We start from the raw sequence: 13,932 nt of genomic DNA on the forward strand, positions 1-13,932 counted from the left end.
ATCATTTGTTTGGCTTCAGTAAGTTGTTATAGCATCTGTTTTTTCAGCCTTGAAGAGTGTAAGATCTTTGGAGAATGAGAAGAACATGCCAGCTTTAGAATGCTTGTTCAGGAAAGGAGACACCTGATCTTTTTAAGGATCAAAGGGACCGGAGCCATCAGCCCAGCCAGGGCTTTCTGCACTGGGGAAGCTGCATCCTGCATGTCTGCTGTAGGTGGTGCAGAACCTGTTGGGGTTTGGCAATGTGGCCTTCATCTGTTGAACATTGAACCCATGGAGCTGTGCCTTATTCCCTGCACACATCTTGCTTAATTTGTCAGACTTGTACATAGGAAGGTGCTTATTTTTGCCATAGACCAAAGTGGTTGAGCAATCATTTTTCCAGAAATTTCTTGCAAAGTTTAATCACATGTATGTAGTGTTTTTAAGTATGTAAGTACAAATTGACATTGGAAACAGATTTTCCAGGTGTTTAAATAATTTCATTTATAAAATACTTTCTTAGTAGCAAAAATAACAAATTCCAGTTACCCAAGATTTCTACATTGTTATGGGGGACTGCCTGCAGCAAACCCTGGCTTCCCCTCTACTCTTTACAATTAGATTTCGTAGACACATAAGTATGTAGGTGGGGACCTGAGACCAGGGGACACTGGCAAAAGCTGCGTCTTCCAGGTCACCCTTGTGTGCAAGCAGGGCTGTTGTCCCATCAATGTAGTGACTCAGAGCAGAGGCCAGCTGTGGGCCCTTGCCAGGCTGCAGCAGGCCTGACCTCAGCATCCAGCCCTCTGAAGACCCTTGCTTGTTGCTCTCCCATGCTGTGACCTTTGGGTGCTGACTCTTGAGTCCCTTGTGCAGCAAAAGCTAGAGCCCATCCAACACCTGTGTTCCTCCACGATTTTTGAGCGTAGGTTTGAAAGGAGCCAGAGGACAGGGTCCCTTTCAGAGCAATTGGAGGACACCACTCAAAGAAACCACAGGTCATAATGTATAACACTTGACAGAGGGGCCACACTGAGCCCTGTACCTGTCCCTGGCTGGCCAGTTGCTGGAATTTTTAAGTAAACCTCAGATATTGGCACATCTTTGGCCCTAAAAGCAGGTGAAACTTGGAAAAATCAGGATTTTTTAAAAAAAAAACAACTACAATGCTATATTAATAGTTAGAAGAGTAATAATTCCTTAGTATCTTCTAGCAACCAGTTCAGCTTCCCTGCCCCACTGTCCCTTCTAAATTTTGAAAATCAGGCAAACTGGAGACTACAACAAGCTTGAACCATCAGTGTCCCCTTGAAGTGGGAAGACACCCATAACTACTGCCTGGTCAAGCGTGGAGGTCGCTGCCTCCCTGTGCTCACCACCACCAGGACACGAGGCGTAGTGTCTGCCCTGTGCTCAGCATATCTGCCGTTTTCCTTGTGGTGTGAGTTGCTGTTTACTCCTTTTTTTTTTTTTTTTTAATTTCTTGGCATTGATAGAAATTGTAACATTTACAATGCACATGATATTTTCAAATATGTCTAAGTAGGATAGCTAAATGGCACTGATTAACAAGTACATCACTCAATGGGTACCATCTTTGGTAGTGAGAACACTTAAAAATCTCTTAGAGATTCTCAAACGTACAATTCATTGTTATTAACTACTAATGAGTGTCACCATGCTGAACAGTAGCTCTCTTGAATTCTTTGACTGAGACTTGTACCCTTTGACTAACACCTCCATCCCCCCACCCACCACCCCCTGCTCTGGTAATCACCCTTCTCATTTGAGTTTCACTTGTTAAGATCCCACACAAGAGAGATCATGTGGTACTTGTTTTTCTGTGCCTGGCTTATTTCACTTAACATATGTCCTGCAGGTTCTTCCGTTGTCACAAATTGCAGAATTTCATCTGTTGTATCGATGAGTACTCCCTTGTGCGTCTTGGTATCCACAGGTATGATGATTACATGAGTGCCCAGGATGCAGAGTTCAGTACTGTACTTGGATGCTTGATTCATTTTCCCATAATGCTGCCTAAATTCCACTAAAGACATGCTGCTTTTTAACCAATCTCAAGTGTTCACTTTATCAGCATTCAAATTAAGCACATTAACTTTTACCTTGCTTTTTGGGAGGTGTATTTTCACAAAACTAAGGGCAGGGAACACGATTTAAATACAACTGACAATAAGATGGGACTGACAGCTCTGTATCACCTGAACTGAATTTAACGTTTTTGAAATTTAGTTTTTTGACCCCATGGGTAAAACCATGTGTAATAAATCTGTGACTAAGGCAGGCTTATTATGTCTTCTTTATACACTCATCAGCTGATGCCATTTCTTGTCTATTGTGAATAGTGCTGCAATGACCAGGATGCAGACGTCTCTTCAACACTGATTTCTCAGTGGTGAGACTGCTGGATCATATGGCAGTTCTATTTTTAACTCTTGAGACCCTGTTCTCTACAAGTTGTAATAATTTACATTCCCACCATTGATGTGCAGGGGGTGCGTCCTCTTCACATCCTGGCCAGCATTTTTCTTTTCATCTGTCTGGTCGATAGCCTTTCTGTGGTGGAACCTCACTGCTTCTGATTGCTCTTCTCTGATGGTTGGTGATGGTGAGCACTTTTTCACATGTCTATTGGCCATTTGTGTTTTTTGAGAAATACCTATTTAGGCCTTTTGTTCATTTTAAAATTTTTCTCTTGCTAATGAGTCACATTCCTTCTGTACCTCTATCAGACATCCTTAGAGTTTGCACACATTTCTCCTCAGTCTGGCTTCCTCATTGTATAGAAGCTTCAACTTTTTCTTGCTTTGTGCTGCCCCACACTGTCTTCTGGTTGAAAATGAAAAATTAAGGCAGCTTTCCTAAATACCTGGCACTGAAAGAAAAGTTGCTCCTTTGTTATAGTTTCAAGCCATGTGCTGCCTGGTGTTGGTGGCACAGCTACCTGGGGTGATGATGGCCAAATGGGTGCAGGCAATGACAGCCACATTCCTTCTCTCCATCACTGCACATGTTTTGCCAATAGGGTTGTCTGGGTCTGGACAACTGGCTTAGGTCAACAGGGAAGATGGTGTACCCCAGACAAGTCAATCCCCAGAGTGGCCTTGCCTGGAACAGAGACATCAGTGGTGGTCCACCCTGAACAGCCAGCCTCCCCAGCATGGTCTCTCCATGCCAGCCCCTTACACCTCAGGCCTCCTGTAGGAAAAGATGTCACCTTCGGTCCCTGTAGAGCTAATGAGTCAACAAGAACACAGGCTTACTCAGGTCTTTTTATTTCATAAAATTTGACAAAACTCAGTGCTCACTGCTTGGCTCTGCCCTTAGAAGAAAACAGTTGCCTTAGCAGATAACCAGGGAAAGCAGCCCAACAAGCCACCTGCCAGGGGCCTCTTGGGCTGACCCATCCACCTGTCCACCTAGAGAAAGACCTGTTCCCAAAGGTAGGGGCTGGGTGCAAGCATGGGAACAGTCACTACACTTCCAGGGAAACAGGATGTGGGAGACTCAAGGCCAGGTGCAAATAGAGGCTTCCTGAGTAGCTTATCACCTGTCTCCCCAGCGACATTTCAGTATCTTAACTCCTGAACTCAACAGTGAGTCAGGCCTGGGGTCATCACCAGGCACCTATACACAGGTAGAGGTATAGGTGCCCCTGGATGCCCCACCCCTCTGCACGTGTACTGGCTCTTCCAAAAGACATGCATACCCTCCATGCATCCTGATCAGGCCTGAATGCAATGAGGGCACAGGACTGGGGGCATAGGATGACTGACAGATCCTAGGAAACTGATGAGGATTTCTGAAACTGCTCCACAAAACTGTTCCCAGTCTCTAGTACCAAACCAGTAAGAAAATGTAAAATGCTTCATAAAGATACAAAGTACTCCTGTTTTAACAAACATCATTATTAAAGAATGTCATTTTTAGGTTGCGTGGAGCAAAAATCTTTTTCTGTGGAATTGTGATGTACTGCCCATTTCCATATAGAGGGGTCTTCAAAAACAGGCTGTAGGTAATCAGGCTCCCCCTTCTGCTGCTTGGAGTTCCTGAGAACTGAGAGGAGGGCAGTGGTCAGGTTCAAGTACACAAGACTAGAGATGCCCCTAGACCTGTGCCCTGCCTGCCTCTGAGCCCCTCAGTGTTCTCTTCTTGGTTTTTATTGTCTTAAAAATCTCACTGTGCAATGCAACCAGAGAATCGCACAGGGTGGAGATGTACTGGGACTGAGGTCACAGGGGGCGGCCACTCCTCTGGCCTCTTCTCCCTGCAGCAGGTCACTGCCACCTGACTTTAGGCTCACTGCTTATGAGTCTATGACTGTGGCCTGCAGATGGAGACCAGGGTAGGTCTGTGCCTCAGGTAGGTTGCTGGGCCCTGCACTAGGTTTGGCACTGCTGCCCTCCATGTTACTGGACTGCCCAAGTTTTTACCTACACAGCTGCTGGTGGGTGTTACACCAGTGCTGTCAGGAATGGTGCAGCCACAAACATTTGGAGTGTCGTACTGCCCCAGAGATAGCAACTGCAGTCCTGCACTGGAGGTTTCTGCCTCCTGTGTTTGGACTTCTTCCAAAGACCAGATGAACAGAGTTCCCTGGGGCTCCTGGCAATACTTGTTTGAATTCATGATGAGGCTCTCTCCTGAGCACCCCATGGCACCCATCACCTGGCTAGTGTGTGTCAACCATCAAGGCTGCAGTCCACATCAGCTGGGCAGTGCCACACTTGTACCAATCTTGCTCTCGGAACCAGGCCCCGAGTGCTGCCTCCCCGGCTCAGCTTTGTCCTGAGACCTGGCTCTAGGAGACCTTCCCACAGGGCCACAGGGCTGCGCCTCATTCTTGCCTTCTACTATGCAAATCCCTGTGGCACACGCACCAGCCACAAACCACACCTGCAATATCCTGGGTGTAAATGCTGAGCCCTTCCTGCAATGCCTGGTCCAGGGTGGGTACAAGACTCTGTCCCAGGCAGGTTCTCCCTCCTTGCCCTGATAAAGGAGAGGACTACAGGAATGAGCCGCTCTCCTGCTCACCCCTTTCTTCTAGCCTCAAGCCCCGCTGTGAGGATGGGATGGGGTGGCCTTGGCAGGAACTTCAGTCTCTGAAAGCTGCTCACAGGCCCCCCTGCCAGGCACCTCTACCAGTGACAACCAACACACAGGTACAGAGCCTAGCCCAGGCCCTGCCAAGGCCTCCTTGCCTATGCCCTGCCTCTCTGGCTTCCCCACATCTCTCCATCAGATCCTCTCATCATTCTCCCAAGGTCTCTGTGGACAGCACCTTCATGGTCCTTGGCACCCTGCTGCATCAGCTATGCTCTTACAGGAAAGTTCATTTTCCCCAAGTCCACAAGAATGAAAGGAAGAAAGTAAGTGAGACTTGGATTCAGAGACCCGAGGGCTGGCATGTGTAGACCCAGCCACAGCTTCCCAAGGCCTCCTGTGATGTGCTCACCTTGGTCTGGATCAGTGCTTTGCAGTGGGGTAGATGGAAGCTGCTGACTGCCAGCAGTTCTTTAGGCTCTCCAAGGTCAGAACTTTCCAGAATGTGACCCACGCCTCTGGTAAGGCTCTGAGGAAACAAACCTCACACAGTCACCATAAAAATTCTAAAATTGCAGTTATCCTAACCTGGACACAATCAAGCCCCTCACAGGGCCTTCCTGCCCAGCCCTGCCACCTGCTGCCAGTCACCTGGCTTATGGGCCTCCAGAACCATGATGCTCCTTGACCTGCCTGCTCTGGTTTGACTGTATCCACAAAAGATCATGTGTTGAAAACTTAATCCCCAAATTCGTATGCTGATTGTATTTAGAGGTGGAGCCTTTGGGAGGTTATTAGGAGTACAGAGGGTCATGAAGGTGGGGCTCAGAGGACCAAGCTGGCAGGCTCTGTCTCACCTGTGATGCCCTGTACCATGCCATGATGCAGCAAGAAGGCCTCATCAGGTGCCAGTGCCATGCTCTCTGGTTTCCAGCCTCCAGAACCATGAGCCAAATAAACTTGTATACTTTATAAATTACCTAGCCTCAGGTATTTTGCTATAGTAACAAAAAACAGACTAACACATTGCACAACTCAATGTCTTCATAGCCACCTCCAGGATGAGCCCCCTTGCCCTGCCATCACCTGGAGCTGTCCCACCTATGAGTCTGTCATCTAGGATTCCCATTTCCTAGACTTCTGGTCCTGTCTTCCCTGAGCCACAAGGCCAGGTTGACCTTACTGGGGCCTCGCCACACCTTCCAGCCCTTAACTCCTGACCAGCCAATGTGGTGCATGGGCTGACCCAGCAATCAGTCCACGCTGCTGCCCTCACCAGGGCCAGCCTGCTCAGTTTTTATGTTTAAAATCTTCCAGAATACTGTTGGACACCAGTGGCTCACACCTGTAATCCTAGCTACATGGGTAGCTGAGAATGGGAGGATTGTGGTTTGAGGCCAGGCAAATAGTCTGAGAGACCCCATCTCCAAAATAACCAGAGCAAAATGGACGAGAGGTGTGGCTCAAGCAGTAGAGTACCTGCTTTGTAAGGCTGAAGCCCTGAGTTTCAAACCCCAGTTCCACCAAAACCAAAAAACAACAACCAAAAAACTTTCCATTGATACTTAAAAATGGGAAAGGCCTTTGTCATGTCAATCGCTGACAGGTGACCTCGTTCTGAGGTGCATTGTGTCTGATAACGGGGGCTTGAACACATGTGTGTTAATATGATTCACTGTGTGTAGTCCACTGTAGCTTCTGGCCGACCCCTGGCCCTTTCCCTCCTGTTGCTAGAGCTGGGCTTGGCTGGCTCCCACCTCAGACATCAGGAATTCATGTTTATGGGCACCTAGTGTATTTGACCCCCACGTATGACAGGTGACCACTCACCTCCCTGGGCAGCAACCTTTTGCATACTAGGACCATACACCACAATGCTGACACAACTCCATCCAAACGCAACTCATATTCCACTGGCCCATGGACAGCTCACCCTCACCCCAGTCCTTCCTGTGGTCAATAGTAGGCCTGGCCCACACTCACCACCTTCACCAAACATCCCCTGGGGAGAGCTTGCCCAGACACACCTGGTGGCCTACAATCTCCAGTAGGGAGCACTTCTGCCCACCCAGGTGCCCAGCCCCCTTTTCCACCCCTGCCCGCAGGATTGGCACTTTCTGGCCTCTACCACCAGACATGGCAACTTCTTCTCCTGACTGTCAAGCCCACATGCACACTGGCTCCATGTCTGCTCCTCACACATTCCTGCAGGAGACTTTCACAGATGTCTAAGGAAGGTGTGCTGCCCAAGACAGACAGAGACGCCCACAGCTCTCACACCACGCAGCTGTCGTGCCATCCCCACCCCTTGCCCTGCCCCAGTTGGCTTCTGAGAAGTCAGTGGGAATGCTGATCTTCCCAGGCCTGAGGGCAGGCAGGTGTCCCTGCTACAGACCAGCCCACTTCCTCCACCACCCTTCCTTTCTCAAGCCTGTGGTCTCTGAGTTGTACAATGAAGTCTTCACCCCCAAACCATCTCACCTTCTGAGTGCCATCTACGCCGAGGAGGAGGAGGAGATTCTCCCGGCAGCGGGACCCACTCCAGAGGCACTGTGAAGCAGACATGGCGCTGGTGCTCTGAAGGGCTCTCCAGAGTCTCCTAGATTCAGAGCTGGAGAACAGACACAGGAGACTTGAAAGCCTTCCATACAGGCCACCAAAATCCAGACTTACAAACAGGATGGGGTACAGTACCCCTTCAGGAGCCCTGGGCTGTCTACTCATGGTTTATTTACACAAGCAGCACGTCCTCCTTCCTGCTACGTTTCTCTCCACAGAGCATGGCCCCTGCCTGAATGTCTCCTCTGAGGAGTGAAAGCCCCAAGGCCAAATGCTCTGCAGGTTTTGCTGGCCAAAGACCGAAGCACACAGACCAGGAAACCGATGGCTTCTTAGAGAATCAGTGAAGAAGCCCATGAGAAATGTCTATTATGGCCAACACACTATTAGTGTGTGCTGTGGGGGGCTGAGGGGTACACCTGCAAGAAGCCCATTCCCTGGTGGGGAAGATAAAATGGGCACCCAACAAATGCGGAGGCAGACAGGGCCAGCTAACACCAAGTCACCTGGGAGACACAAGTATTTTGGAACACGCAACAGTGTTCCACCTCAAAGCTATACCCATCCTCCTGTCTCAGCATGTCTGGCCTTGCCAAGCCTGACGCTAGGGCCACCTGTGCTTCTAAGGAACAGTGACATCAGCCCAGCTAAAACTAGCCTGCTGGGGCTGCCTCAAGGCAGGCTCTCCCCAGGGGCCATGTTCTGCAGGGTGGCACACACAGGGCACAGGGTGCTCTGGGAAGACACTGGGTTGGCCCCCAGCAGCAGCCATGATGGGTAGGCCAGGGACTAGAATGGCCTGCCTGCAGAGCTCTGACAAGGCCTAGGCCTGCTCAGACATGCAAAGATCCTGCAGCATGCTGACCTGGCATTCCCCAAGCCACCAAGGGACGGAGAAGCCTAAACAACCCACCTCTCCCCCTTCCCCCAGGGCCTCAGGACAGCTTAGCTCAGTTTCCCAGCCTCTTCCACAGTCCTGCCCCTCAGAACTGTTCCTGTCAATGCTGGCTGGTTGAAAGCATGTCCTTACAATGGCCGTGCACACACAACTGCTGTTGATTTTTCTCTGGGAGCCTTTATCCTTGCAGGCAATATGGGGAGCACACCTGGGCTGACCTGAGGCTTAGGTGGCTGCTTCCAGGTGTTTATATAACTCTGTGGCTGAGGATCATGAGGCTGCCAAAGACCACACTGTCAAGTCCCCAGGGGCCCAGGTGTCACCCGAAGAATCCACCTGTGTGGCCCAAAGATGGCTTCAGGAGCCTAACACTGTCTAGCAGGTAAACCCAGAGCCTCATGTAGTCGCTGAACCAAACGACGGTACAAATGCAGAGCTGCTGTAAGGACAGTTTAGTTCTAAGATCGTTACCACAGTCTGTGACCAGATGTGAGGTCAGGAGTCTCTTCACTGCTTATTTCTAAGAAACGGTCTAAGGTGCAAACATCTTCAGTGGCCTGCTTGACTGTAACTTCTTGAAAAGCGAACCTAAAAACATCCTCATGGCTGAGAATGGGCTGAAAAGAAAGGACATTCCAAAGTTAGGAGAAATATACACACTGGGTCACCTGGTTCCAGATCATTAATGCTGGTACCAACAAAGGTTGTACTTGATTGTACAATCAGTGCTGCATCACTTAACAGGCATTCTTAAGAGTCTCTGTGCTGTGTGAAACCACACAGTAAAAACCGCATAGGAAGAGAGGGAGGGCACAACTCACACTTGGTCAGTGACGCATGAAGAAGGTGGCTTTCCCTTTCCATAAGTTAACTGGCTGAGAAGTCCACATGTGTGACAGTGGAAACATTTCACCTTGAAAGGACCCTGAGGTCTGCAGGCTGCTAGATGAGGTGGTGAGGATGGCAGTCCGAATTGGCCAGTGTCCTAACACTTGGGGTGGGGGACTGGCAGATGTCTGAGGTGTCAGACGTGAATTTTAAATATTCCAACAAGCCCAGTTCAGCTGGGTGTCTTTCACATTCACCTAATGCTTCTTGCAAAATTCCCATTAAGCTTAAAAGTTTCCTATTGTATCAACCACATTGGAAGAAAGTCCTGCTTTCAAAACAAGTGTCAAAGCAAGCTGACTGCACTGAATAGACCTCTCAGAAGTCCAGGGAAATTGGTTTAGAAAACAGGCAGTCCATCTGTATTACTAGCAGCACCTTAATTCTCTTCCTTACTGGTTGTATTTATCTTTTGTTCTCTGGTATTTGGGGTGAACTATTTGGGAAGAAAGGGCAGAGAAAGAAGTAACAGAAGGAAGAGGACAGCTAGTAGAAGGATCAGAGGCACCCTCAGAGGAGGCAAAGGCAGGTCTTCAGCTCTAAGAAGCAAGCAGGGCAAGGGGCAGGGGCTCAGCACTCCCCAGTTCATCACTTGAAGCTGCTGTGCTTGTGATTTTAGGGTCTGGGACTTTCTAAACCCACAAATTCATAACTCAGACCAAGGGCTCCTTTCCCCACATACCCTGAATGGGGTCATGCAAGCACAGCCTCTGCTGATGGATAGTGGACAGACCTGAGGAGGAGTGGTGAGTGAAAGCAGCCTGGCTCAGGTGGCCCCCACCTAGTCTCAGTTGCAGCCTCCTCTGCAACCCTCCCTTCCTTGGCCTCTGGAAGATGGGACAGTCAACCACATGGCCAGGGACAAAGGTCAGGAGAGAAAAGGATCCTCCAAGGCTGGCAGCACCCCCCCCCACACACACACACATACAAAAGCCTGTGTAACATCTTTGGGCCTTTGGGTGTACAAAAAACACCTCCCATTCAACATGGTGATGAGCACCACAAAATACCTCTGAAGATGGGGCAGCAGCAGTTCCTGTCACCCAGGGTCCACCCCGGTGAGGCTGGAGAGAACCACACTCCTTTGAGATAGAAGAGGTTCTCTGTGACTGAGATTCTGTAGGTCTCTCCAAGAGTTCAAGGGACTGAGAGAGTTGTTCAGACCTGGCTGACGATTCCCGGAAGCCTTCGAACTCCCCCCACCCGCTGCTGAGCTCCCCTGGGTCAGGACAGCTGGTGGTGCAGGTGGGATGTCCCTCTCCCAGCCTGGAGCTGCTGATTTTCCCACCAGGCAGCAGCAGGGGATCGTAGCAGCAGATTCCTACGCGTTTGGAACCATCACTATTCTGTCCTCCAGATGCTTGGTGGGAAACCTCCCCCAGTTCTCCAACGAAGTCACTCACGGACTCTCCCCCCATCTCCTGCCGGCCTTGCATCTCGGTGCACTCAGGCCAGCAGACCTGATGGGAAGCTGCTCGGGAGACATACAGCTGTTGAGCTGGAGCTGCCCAGGGCTGCCTGGCTGTCCGTTGCGTTGGACAGGGCCCAGGGGGTCGCGTTCCTCGACTGTCTTGGACGGTGTGGCTTCTGGGGAGTGTCCATGTGCCGCTGTGGAGCCAACAGCCCCTGGCCCGCGGTGACAGGCCCTGCACCGCTGCCTGGCTTCTCCTACACACGCCGTGACCAGTCCAGCGCAAGGGCGTGGCCTGGGGGCCAAACAAGGTGCGGTAAGGGAAGGCCTGCGGCGTGCGTGGTCCGAGTCGGGACGGGTCTGGGAGGCCCCGCTGACCGAGAGACTGAAGGGAGGACGCGACGCTCGGAGGCTCCGAAAGCGCGTCCCCTGGAGTGGAGCCAGCAGGGCTCCGACGAGGACCGGGTGCGAGACGCGGGCGGAGGGCAGCTTGGGCCCCGCAGGGCCGGACTCCTGCCCTCACCCACGTCCGCCGCCGCGATGCGCCTTCACTGGCTGGGCCCGCGCAACCTGCAGTCGGCTGTCCCCTTGCCCGCGCCGCGCGTTGCCCGGCAACGGCGCACGCCGGCCCACTTCCGGTGCACGCCGCCGCGGAGCGTTGCCACGCCCCCCGTCCCCGCCCCCCGGTTCCTCCTGCTCAGGCTTTGAGCTGAGGGCCGACTGCGGGGCAGGTGATGGGGTTGCCTTCACCTGTGCGCGGGATCCCAAGCATGGCGGGGCCTCCTTGCCTTTGCTTTTCCGCGCCCTCTTAAATGCCTGCAGGAATTGCTCTCATTTCGTTACCGTGCGTCTCCTGTGCGTGTGTTCCCGAGGCATCCCCGCCCAGGATGAACGGAGAACACCGGACCCAGGAATGAGCGATCGCCCTCGGAAGGCCCGGCCCCGCGGCGCCTTGTGGCCGGAGCACCCCTGCCTCGCCTCCACGTGTCAACCTTGCTAGCCGCTGTCTCCCCATCCCATTGCATAGCTGGGGTTGGGGCCATTCTGCTGTAGGGTAGTTTCTCCACAGGGCTGGAGGCTCCAGAGACCAAATCTTTGTTGCTGACTCCTGGATCCTCCGAACCTACCCCGTTTCCACATTGCTCAAACATGGAGGATGATGAACGTCCCCTGCCTGCAGTGTACAGCAGTGCCACTCCTACCCCTCAGACTCCATTGTAGTGCTTGGATTCTATATCTGGTCACCATCCAGCCCTGGGGCAGAGCAGGGCCAGCCTGGGCCATGAGCAACCTCCCCTCCTGCTGCCACCTGTCCAGGGTAAGGGGCACTAATGAGCTAGCCAGCCCCTAGGCATTCCTGACCCTTTCCCATCTGTCCACATCCCCGGTCTCATGAAGTCAGTCTTGAGCTTGATGACATCTCCACTCCAGCCTTCCCAGACTGGAAACCATCCCCATCCTTTTCTGGGAAGGGAGGACCAGGCCACTATCAGAGCCCTCATCCACGCCCAAGCCCAGCTCACCTCCATGCTCACATTTTTTCCACCCTGCGTCCTCCTTGGGTACTGCCTGAGCCTTTTCCTTGCAAGAATTACCCAACCCCTACCTGTCCTTCTCAGCCAAGCTACTTGAGCTCATTCTCTGCATCTTGAATGGTAGCCGCCCCCTGCCCCGGCCCCACCTTCCTGAGGGGCAGACCAGCTTGGCAATGCTCACGGGAGCCCTGCAGTCAGATTGCTCAGCCACCCCAGCACCCACACTGGCTCCGTGAGATGGGGTCAGACATCGTCTGGGCTTGTAGACAGTAGCTTCAGCTTGCCTCATTGTCACCAGGGCAGCCTTAACCTAGCAGTTCCTGCTGTATGTCCAACCCCACTGCTCTGGTTCCCTCACCCGCTGTCCTCGCCATGATTGAGGTCCTGGGAACTGGAAAGCGGTGCGAGTAGCATTTATCCTTATGTATGTGGGGGAGGCGCAGGGAGGGACGGGGAGGACTGGCCCAGAGCCTGAGTAAGGAGTAGGGCTGACCAGTTCTCCTGGCCTCAGCATGTCCCCAAGCCCCTTCTGGGCCTCAGCTTCATAATGGAGAGTGAAGAGAGCAGGAGGCAATGACCCAAGAATAAAGAACAAGGTAGCAGTTTCCAGTTCCTGGTCCACAGGCCTAGGTTCAGGTCTGTGGCAGTAGTGAGGCCTCAAAGACCTAATTGCTAGAAGCTGTGAACATGGGCCTTTACACCAGATCAAAGTAAGGACCTGAAAGTGAGGAGATAGGTCCGGATTATGTGGCTGAGCCCAGGGTAAACAGGGTTCTTGTAAGAGGGAGACAGGAAAGGCAGGTATGGCGGTGCACCTCTGTAATACAAGCAGGAGGCTGAGGCAGGAGGATTTAGAGTTCAAGCCAGCCTGAGCTACATAGTGAGATACTGTCTCAAAAGAAAGGGGAAAAAAGAAGACCAAAGGTCAAGCTTGGAAGAGAAAAGAAGTAGCGATGCAAGAAGAGGTTGGAGTGAGGCAGGACCAAGGAATACAATTTCCCCACATGCACCCGCACCGAAAAGGACAGGAAATGGAGCTCCCCTGAGGCTCCAGAATGGAACACAGCTCTGCCAATACTCAGAACTGGGAGAGAATAAGTATATGTTTTACCCCAGTCTGTGGTATTTTGTTGACTCCTGGCAACAAAATTGTGATGCCTTGTGAAAGAGGGAGATGTGGCCTTAACCTTGGTGCCCAGCCCCAGCTGCAGGAGCGGTAAGGCAGCTACATGTAGCTATAGGTGGCCTCTGCCTCTTGGGCCAGCATGGGGGAAGACTGTCTCTTCCTCATGTGAGCCCAGGGCCTGGCTGCCAGGTTGGTGGGAAGAGGAGGAGGCAGCAGCTCAAGTGTAATTGGTTCCACCCTCTGGGGACAGTGTGGAGGCCATGACTCCTGAGAAGCCATGGAGGAGGGCGCAGTTGTGGTGTCAGGAGAAGGAACCCAGGTAGCCTTCCTAGGCCTCTCACCATCACCTGTGTTAATCCCCAAGCCTCAGTCTTGCTGAACAGGGCTTGAGGAGGCTCCTCTGCAGAGAAGTCACCCCCATTCCAGAATCAGGAGGAATGGCCAGTCTGCATCCTGGGGCAGGTACCGC

At 51.9% G+C, this 13,932-nt stretch overlaps 2 protein-coding genes across 2 annotated transcripts in view; one reads left to right on the forward strand and one right to left on the reverse strand.

Annotated features, from left to right (window-relative positions):
* The window catches only part of Cdca4 (cell division cycle associated 4), a 22,573-nt gene extending 18,642 nt beyond the window's left edge, over positions 1-3,931 (forward strand). The window contains exon 3 of the transcript XR_012445989.1: positions 48-3,931. The gene's annotated coding sequence lies outside the window, so the exon portion shown is untranslated. The remainder of the gene's footprint in view (positions 1-47) is intronic.
* Clba1 (clathrin binding box of aftiphilin containing 1) lies at positions 3,895-11,409 on the reverse strand. Its single transcript, XM_020172022.2, has 5 exons — positions 10,402-11,409; positions 8,975-9,120; positions 7,528-7,657; positions 5,459-5,575; positions 3,895-4,056 (listed from the first exon to the last, which is right to left on the reverse strand). The coding sequence occupies exons 1-5, from the start codon at positions 10,825-10,827 to the stop codon at positions 3,895-3,897; spliced, it is 981 nt and encodes a 326-aa protein (XP_020027611.2). The 5' UTR covers positions 10,828-11,409.
* Positions 11,410-13,932: the final 2,523 nt, after the last annotated feature.

The sequence above is a fragment of the Castor canadensis genome, chromosome 3 (assembly GCF_047511655.1).
Source record: "Castor canadensis chromosome 3, mCasCan1.hap1v2, whole genome shotgun sequence".
Taxonomy (NCBI): domain Eukaryota; kingdom Metazoa; phylum Chordata; class Mammalia; order Rodentia; family Castoridae; genus Castor; species Castor canadensis.